Source organism: Populus euphratica, unplaced genomic scaffold, assembly GCF_000495115.2.
Source record: "Populus euphratica unplaced genomic scaffold, PopEup_1.0 scaffold356.1, whole genome shotgun sequence".
Lineage (NCBI taxonomy): Eukaryota > Viridiplantae > Streptophyta > Magnoliopsida > Malpighiales > Salicaceae > Populus > Populus euphratica.
Window position 1 is genome coordinate 44,704 of NW_011500247.1, and position 9,906 is coordinate 54,609.

The 9,906-nt window shown below is 31.0% G+C and overlaps 1 protein-coding gene and 1 long non-coding RNA gene across 2 annotated transcripts in view; one reads left to right on the forward strand and one right to left on the reverse strand.

The window, feature by feature from the left end:
* Positions 1-2,819, forward strand: part of LOC105112669 (glucose-6-phosphate isomerase, cytosolic 2B-like) — a 47,452-nt gene extending 44,633 nt beyond the window's left edge. The window contains exon 6 of the mRNA XM_011008441.1: positions 2,603-2,819. Coding sequence (XP_011006743.1) covers positions 2,603-2,662 — 60 coding nt within the window. The 3' untranslated portion in view covers positions 2,663-2,819. The remainder of the gene's footprint in view (positions 1-2,602) is intronic.
* Positions 2,820-3,832: 1,013 nt separating this feature from the next.
* Positions 3,833-7,043, reverse strand: LOC105112665 (uncharacterized). Its single transcript, XR_839801.1, has 4 exons — positions 6,524-7,043; positions 6,361-6,437; positions 4,208-4,269; positions 3,833-3,904 (listed from the first exon to the last, which is right to left on the reverse strand). It is a non-coding gene; the product is annotated as an uncharacterized LOC105112665 (long non-coding RNA).
* Between the last annotated feature and the right edge of the window lie 2,863 nt (positions 7,044-9,906).

Consider the following 9,906-nt stretch of genomic DNA (forward strand, 5'->3'; position numbering starts at 1 on the left):
ATGCTTTAGTTAAGGAGTTATTAATACTTCAAGTGCAAAATGATGATATAAAACCTTGATAAAAATGCACTTTTAAGTACTAATCAATAATCGGGTATGTGTTGGGAATAATAATAATACGAGCAGGATAGTAAAATGGGACAAAATCCCATTTTTTAAATGAGGAGCTATTGTGGATGAATTTTCCAGAAGCCATGGGAGCTTTATTTTGTTCATTTATTTTTAAAAATAAAATAAAATAATAGAAACACATGAAATTGTACTAAGAGTCTCCTCACATATAGTATTACCTTGGGTTAAGATTTCACATTTCATAAATACCTTGCAATATAGGTCGCCAACCAGGTATGTGTTGGGAATAATAATACGAGGAGTAAAATGGCCCATTTTTTAAACGAGGAGTTGTTGTGGATGAATTTTCCAGAAGCCATGGGAGCTTTATTTTGTTCATCTATTTTAAAAAAATAAAATAAATAAGAGAGAAACATATGAAAACTGTTAGTTTGGGGAGATTATGTTGATGTAAAGGAGAAAAACATGATCCAAGTGGTTTAAGAGAGCAAGTGAAGAATTTAAGGAAAAAGGAGAGAAAATATCTTAAACTCTTCTTGATTAATTTTTAAAAGGGTAAGCACACTTCTTTCCTTCTATCTTTAAGCAAGTTTGGTATGATTTTGTTGGAAAATTAAAATGAGTTTTAAATGGGTTAAGGTTTGGATGATGAAATTGTGAAATCCTTTTGCTTAAAATTATTACAATGGCTTAAAATGATTGATGTTCTTGTATGAGAAATATATCCAAAAAAATAATTCTAAAAAACTCACTTCTAAATAGTCTTCATTGCCGATCGTTTTCTCGTTCATCCATCTTTGGATGGGATAGGCTAAATTGGTAGAAGGAACATGAAAACATGAATAGACGATGATGATAATGATGTTGGTTGTCCAATCCATGTGTTGGGATTGAACAGTTTGGTCACTGATCAGTATTTAAAAGTGTATTTTTATGAAGGTTAAGTAAAAAAACAAGATGATAGTAGGAAAAATAAGATGTTGGTTGTCCAATCCATGTGTTGGGATTGAACAGTTTGGTCACTGATCAATATTTAAAAGTGTATTTTTATGAAGGTTTTATGTCATTTTGCACTTGAAGTATCAATAACTCCTTAACTAGAGCATGTTTTATAATAACATATCTAATAATATAAGATACCTTTAATTTATGGTAAATATCCATCTTAAAATGCAGGTCTATCACATAAATCAAGGGATTGATTGATGAGTTTAACTATTGAAATTGATAAGACAAAGAAATATCTAAGTTTAGAAAAGAGATACTGGTTTAATCCAAATTGAAACACCATTCGGTTATAGGATCATAACTAGAGTTGTAGAACCTGGATTTAGATCTGGTATATATGAATGGAAAGCTAAGACATAGGTTTAAAACTTTCATGCAGAGTTTAAGATTTAAAAAGACTGTTTTCAAGTTCAAATTGTAGCAAAAAACAAAGAAGTTAGAATTTATCCTGCAACCATATATGAGTGGAAAGCTAAGATATAGGTTTAAAACTTTCATGCAGAGTTTAAGATTTAAAAAGACTGTTTTCAAGTTCAAATTATAGCAAAAAACAAAGAAGTTAGAATTTATCCTGCAACCCAGATAATGTTCAGTATTCAGTTCATATCTCGAGTTCTAGAAGTCCGAATGCACCGATTCTTTTTTTTTTATTAAAAAGCTGAGATAATTTCCTAGAACGTTTATGAAGACTATTTGTTCAAATTCTAATGTTAGCAATGATATTTTGTTCAAAAAATGATTATTTATTTTTATTAAAAAGCTGAGACAATTTCCTAGAACGTTTATGAAGACTATTTGTTCAAATTCTAATGTTAGCAATGATATTTTGTTCAAAAAAAAAAGATAAAGATTGTCACCAAGTTAAGATGTGGTCACCCACTCAACAATTAGTCATCAAATCAAGAGTTTCAAATTTTGGCATATGGCCTATAAAGGGAGGCATTTGCCTTGCATCTAGGCATCTTGATGTATTTGCTCTATTTCTTTATATTTTTGATAATGCTTTTGAAATACCATTAGTGGATCTTCTAACTTTGACAATTATTTTATCCTTGTTTATCCATTACATTAATATAGTAATATATGAATTCTTCTGTAGAGAAGTTTGATATTGTTACTTCTAGTTATGCCTTCCACTTATAGTAATAATAGTAACTATATTATTAATAATAATATACCAATAATAATAGTGATAGCGATAGCGATAGCGATAACAATAATACTAATAATAACAATAGTAATTTTGATGATGATGTTACTTATTAATAATACCAGTAATAATAAATTTGATCTTTATTCTTTGAATTGTTATTTCTTTCTATTATTTTGTATGATTGAATTTTTTTTTAATTTCATCATTTTATATTTAATTTACTGGAAATTAAATTTCATGGTTTTTCTAAATTGAGTAGATTTTGGTTATAGGTTTAAAAAGTTAATATATTTTTTTTAAAGAAAAGGAGCTTTATGATTCTCTTTATGTTTTTATCGGATTGTTTCAGTCATATAATTTGGGTTGCAGATTTTACAGGATATCTTGTGTTGGCTTAACTTGACTAGCGTTGTTACACATTTGTCATGAATGGTTTTTTATATTATTTTATAACTTTATTTTAATATCTAAACATTATAATTTATATCAAAATAAATAGTTCAGCATCGCAACGAAGCGCAGGCACTGAAGCTAGTGCACAACAAATGAGAATTGAAGCTAATGGCACACATAGTAGGGGCAAATTAGAAACCATCCAAAATGCAATACTAAACTTCTTGCTCCAAAAAAAAAAGACATGTTGTTAAGGTGCATGGGCATGGGCATCATGAGTGTCAAAATTATCAGGTTTACCAAGATAGGGTATGTGCGGGAAAACAAGGATAAATTTTGAATAAAGACATCAAGAAGTGAAATAAATATATCTTGAAACAACTTATCCCACTCAAACGAAGAATGCACGGATTTTTAAAAAAATATATGAATTTTAGGAACAAGGAATCATTTGAATTCCAGAATTGATTTTTAAAAATCAAAATAGGTATACAATGACCTAATTTCACTTCAACCAAATGCATAATGGAACAAGAAATTACCTGGTGAATTAGTTGATAAAAGCTATGACGGCCATTTGCTCCTGGTTCGCCAAATTCAATTTTTCCAGGCCATTACTTTCGTGCTGACCTAGATTTAAGTAAAATATACGGGCATTGAAAACTTTAAAAGGCATATTTTCTCTCTCTTTTTTTGACATATTCAATACCAAGGGAAAGAGAGTTAAGAATTCAAGTAGGCTTGCTTGTTGAATGTGAAGTGCAAATTTCTTCACAGCTTTAGAATAAGGTAAGATGGTCTAAAAGAGTAGACGACTCGTAAAGCTACAGTTATTAAGAATTCTAAAAATTAGTCGCAATTCAAATAGATCTTGGGAGGATATCCAAAAAATAAAACATTTCACACACTTAACAGACCTAAAAGTACCTGAAGGAGAAAGTCAAAATGTTATCAACATGTAACTGGAATCTCATAAAGCATATCAAAAACTCATGCCTCACCAGATAATGCCTCAAATGAATAATCAAAAGGCAAATGATAGAGCACCATACTAACTTCCTCAATAACCAAGAGGACCTCAAACAATGTATTAAACACCATACAAAATGGATAATCACATGTTAAATGTGATTCAACACCATTGATAAAGAATGATTTTAGGACAAGCAGAATATAGATCTGATAATTGTTCATGGTATTGGAGCACTTACAGGTAGATTTTTTTCAAATGGTGCAGAATATGAATGCTGATCAATGCTTTGTGCTCCTTTCAAGAACCTTCAAATAGAAAAATAAAAGTTGTTATCACTATAAAACAAATCCTAACAAAATAGCAAACACATTATATGCAAGTAACAAGGGGATGAGTAGGAAACTAAAGTAGATATCGAGGGAATCAACGAAGCCAAACTCTTTAAAAACTTCATGGTAAAAAAGTGATTAATTGTATGTTATACATCTTTCTATGCTAGAGATTGAGAACTCTTGCCACTTTTGACATTGTTTCTTGCAGCCTCTAAAATAATAACGGTGCAAGAGAAACCTAACTTTGTGAATTAAAACGATCAGAAGTTACCATACTTCCTAGCAATTGAGAAACCATATTGGAGAGACAAAGGCAACACACCAACAAACACTGCAAACTGCAAGCAACAACACAATTAGGATTCTGCATGAAGTTCTCCATGATTCTGTCCACAAAATGAGAGAAAACCCACCACTAAATCTGCCACCAACCCAGTCCCAGAATGCAAAAGCATTAATAGGATCGATGCCAAACTTTTCCCCAAACTGCAATAGTAAAAGACAGTTGGAGTATACAAGTAGCCAGAGTGGTTAAATACCCAAAAAAAGGGATCTTTGAAAGATGAAAAGAAGAATGAAAAGCCATGAATAGAAAACAATAAAAAGGGAGCAGCGAAAATGAATTTTGAAATATCATAGAACTTCAACTATCCCAAAGTCTGATAAAAAAGAAGGATAGGCAAGGAAAAGAAAAGTCTTGCCAGCTCCATCCCTTGTGACACACAATATCTGTATGCAACATAGTGTTGGGAAAATTCGGAACAACCGGACACCAATTTACCCGGATCAATTCAGCGGAATACAATTACAATTCACAAGTCCCAATTCTTTCCCTCTTTGTGCAGTAAAACAGAATCCAAAAACACAAGAGAGAGGGAGAGAGGTGGAGCATTTATGCAAACTATCTATAAGCAAGCAAACTGTTCTCACAAAAATCAATTCTCATCTTTTATTTTTACCAAGATGCTCTGAACTTGACTTCTAGATCATCCAATAGTAGGTACTTTGAGAATTCAGAAAGAAGAAAGACCAGTATAATTTCTGCACTGACCAGAGCTCTTTTGAAATCCATGCCTGACGTTTACGCATTTGCTCCTCTAATCCATATAAAAATATTGCAGAAGATTTAATTAACAAAACATTTATTCTACCACCAAAGCAAGACAACTATCCTCTCAGGTCCCTAAACTCTCGTTTTCCAAATTCTGATAACTCAACACATTAAAGCAAACCACACCACACCCAATCTTGAACAAATAATTCTGATTTCAAATAGTATGTTACTTCAATCATTATCCCATCTGTCGAATAGCTAAAACAGAATATTGTTATTTCCCAAAATCATCACATAAACTAGCAAGGACTTGAGATACCTTCAATATGTGCGTGACATCATCCAGGTCTCTTCTTGCATCGAACAACTTCAAGTCTGAACCAACAGAAATCCACCTGTGTAAGAACTTTAGAGAAGATGAAAAACATTGTAGAACATGGGTTGAAATATAGCATCCTTCCTAGCTGTGAATGCAAATTAATGACTTCAAAATCTATTAATAGCCACAAAAAATGAACAGAGGACGAGGATAGACTGAATGTCTGCATGCAAATCAGTGAGTGTAACACCCAAAACTTACTTACAATGCTTTCCTCCTCGCATGGTGCCAGTTTTCCCATATCAAGCCCGCAAATTGTTCTACCTTTACCCACAGCAGCTCCGTCTCCAATAAAGAATCCAGCCCTATTGTCAAAAAAATACAAAAAACACAAAAAAAAAAAAAATTGCAAACATCAGTGATATGATTATTAACAAGTAAAATCAAAAGAGTTGGACATGTAATGTCCCTTTGCTCTAACAAAAGGGACAGTTAAGTAAGGCATTATAAAGAAAAAATCTAGGAGCACACCTCAGAAATTCATGAAGGACAACGAATTTCTTCGCAGGAAAAAAAAATACTGTACGCCAATTTCTCATAAACATAAATATGAAATAGAATGCAGAAATAAAATCAAACTCGCAAGCTCCCCATTGAGCATGCGATCAATCTTTTCCTTGAGATGGGCCACCTGTATCATGAAAAACAAAAACTTACACAGATAATTACATTGCAAAAAATCCTTTCAAGCATTCGAAAACGAACAAAAAGAATTCCTGTTTTGGCCAGCCTCTCCGGCCACCACATGTTCAACAACATCAATTGCTTCACAAATATTTCGGACCAATTAATGCTTGTAAGAATTCCAGAATTTTTGTTTTATACCACAAAAAAAATACAATGCATACCTCCGCTAGGTAAAAAATCTTGTCCACGGTATAAAGAGTGGCTTGTTGGCGCGAGCAGTCAAGCGTAATTCCGTCGAAATCAACATGCACACATGCATTACAATTTACAAACTGAATTCGTTGTAACGAGAACTATAAAGAGACTTACAGGATCGTTGACTTGCATCGGTCAGCGTCGCTTAACAGATCTCGTAAATGAGTCCTTTTAATTTTCTCAACGTGAGACTGCAAATAAACAATTAAATACTGATGATTCTTTCCTTCATATATATGATACAAAATTCAAAAATAAGAAGCATTTTTTTATTTACCTTGAATTCCTTCCATGGCTAGGTTTCGCAGATTATAGTTGATGAAGCCATCGGAGTTTTGTTTCTATGATGTAGTCAGGGTTCGATAAATAAAGAATAAAAAAACACCATCGAAATACATGAGTAAAGCAAGAGAACTAGTCACCACCAGACGACGATACATGAGAAGAGATCGCCGAAATAAATGAGTGATGCAAGAGAACTAATCACCGACAGACAATGCCCGAGAAGAGAATGGATGAGCTCTGGGTTTTCTTTCCTTTTATGGGACGAGGAAGAGAGGAGGGGAGGGCACATGGAAAGGCTAAGACACGAGAAGGGTGTGTTTCGAGTGTTAACGGTCTTCTTGGATTTTTGACTTCGCTTGAGACTTCCTTTACAGGATAGGACAAAGTAACGCCATCCTGCTGCACGCCGGATTGTAGGCTATCAAATGAACGATTTTGTTTAGTTTAATGCTGTTGTTTTACTCCCTCACCCCCGCGCGGGTTGGGTCTCAAATTCAAAAATAATTATCTAAACCTGAACTCCGTCTAATTAGATTTAGGGTACCCGTTGAAAATTAGAATAAGAATTATTTAGTATATAATTAATTTCATATATATATATATAGATACTAATTTAGGGTACCTGTTGAAAATTAGAATAAGAATTATTTAGTAAATAATTATTTAGAATAAGAATTATTTAGTATATAATTAATTTCATATATATATATATAGATACTAATTTAGGGTACCTGTTGAAAATTAGAATAAGAATTATTTAGTAAATAATTATTTAGAATAAGAATTATTTAGTATATAATTAATTTCATATATATATATATATATATATATATATATATAGATATTAATTTAGGGTACCCGTTGAAAATTAGAATAAGAATTATTTACTAAATAATTCTTATTCTAATTTTCAACGGGTACCCTAAAATCTAATTAAACTTTAAACTTATTTATTTATTTTGGAATGGGATCGAGTTGGTATATTAATATTTGTAATATCAATATTTATATTATATCAAGTCTAATCAAGTCTAAAAATTTTATTTTCATTCAAATCAATTTGGGTTGATATCAAACCAGGTTTGAATAAAATTATCATCCCTATTATTTATTTTTTTTGATTTGTTATAAATTATTTTATTATTGTTAGAAAAATTTTAAAAAAAATTAACAATGACAAACACTCACTAATCACACATGTTTGAACTTTTTATTTGAATTAAACATGTAAACTCCTTCAACTCATAGTTTTATATAATAAATCAAAATGTAAATTAAAAAATATATACATATATCTAATTAAATAAATCAAGAGTTATTTGAGTAAATAAATAAAAATAAAATCATTAATAATGAACAAAAATGAATTTAGAAAAATTAAAAAACATATGTAAATCAAGATATTTAATTTTACATCACAAATAATTTATGATTGTTGTGTTTAGTGAGCTTGTTTATTGTAATAGTTTTTTTATTGAATCAGATGATAATAGAAACCAACACACATATAAAATTGATTGAATACAATAAAAGGAAAACAAATATTATTGCATAACTGCACATATTAGAAATATTATCCACAAATAAATATTTTTTATTTTTAAAAATAAAGCTCATTTATATAAAATGAAAAAAAATATATAGATGAACATAACTATTTCAAAAATTAAATACACACAAAAAAATCAATTTTTTTTTAAAACAACTGGGTGCTACAATGGCCAGGTAAGTTAAGTCATACACCTAACATGAGCTATTTTTTTTTAGGCTGATTGGACAAATGATATGTTATCTATCTAAAAATAAAGTTCATATATATAAAATAAGAAAAAAAATATATAGATGAACATAACTACTTCAAAAATTAAATACATACAAAATAATTAAAATAATTATCACTTTTTAGAAAGAAAAAAAAAGTTAAATAAGGGCAAACACACAAAAAACAAGTTTGTGATAAATAATCACTTTTTTTAACTGATAGGGTAGACGACATGTTATCTGCTCTAATTATTTTGAATAAATAAATAAAACAATGCATTTTATAGAATTTTTCATATTTCAGCCACTAAGGTGGTTGGAAAATCAGGGTTCTTGGTTTGTACTTTACCTAAATTTGATTGAGTCTAGAAATTTTATATCTATTCAAATCAGATTAAGTCGATATCCATCCAGTTCGGGTAAAACTATCATTCTTATTATTTTTTATTTGATTTGTTTTAAATTATTTTATTATTGTTGAAAGATTTTTTAAAAAAAATCAATAATAACAAATATTTATGCCTTGTTTGTTTTCAGGAAAATGAATTCTTGGATTTTCTCTACTTCTTTATAATTGATAAACATAAAAAAAAATTAGTCAAAGAAACTCAATTCTGATCAAAGAAAAACAAAAGCCTTTATAACAGGAAAGTGTTTTCCTTTTTTATTTTAAGAAAAACACTTTCCTTTCTTTTTATTAACAAAACGTGCACTGTTCTGAAATATAAATCTCAAATTATTCTCTACTCTCTCACTTCTTCTTTCTAATCCCTCACTTCTTCTTTCTAATCCCATCAATGGACCTTCTCAATATGCTAATACCGACTACTCTTTCTTCACTAACCCCTACCTGCTGCTATCTTGTTGGCGCGAGCAGTCAAGCGTAATTCCGTCGAAATCAACATGCACACATGCATTACAATTTACAAACTGAATTCGTTGTAACGAGAACTATAAAGAGACTTACAGGATCGTTGACTTGCATCGGTCAGCGTCGCTTAACAGATCTCGTAAATGAGTCCTTTTAATTTTCTCAACGTGAGACTGCAAATAAACAATTAAATACTGATGATTCTTTCCTTCATTTATATGATACAAAATTCAAAAATAAGAAGCATTTTTTTATTTACCTTGAATTCCTTCCATGGCTAGGTTTCGCAGATTATAGTTGATGAAGCCATCGGAGTTTTGTTTCTATGATGTAGTCAGGGTTCGATAAATAAAGAATAAAAAAACACCATCGAAATACATGAGTAAAGCAAGAGAACTAGTCACCACCAGACGACGATACATGAGAAGAGATCGCCGAAATAAATGAGTGATGCAAGAGAACTAATCACCGACAGACAATGCCCGAGAAGAGAATGGATGAGCTCTGGGTTTTCTTTCCTTTTATGGGACGAGGAAGAGAGGAGGGGAGGAGGGCACACGAGAAGGGTATCATCCAATCTTGTCTTCTTGATGGCCTTCTTTGTTTTCTATGCTCTAATGAAAACACAGAACAGTATCATCCAATCTTTCTTTGGTTGATGGCACCAAGTTGAAATATCCGAATTTGGGTGTGAATTCTTGAGAATAGGTGCTGAATTGGGTGTCAAAAGTGAAGGAAAAGTT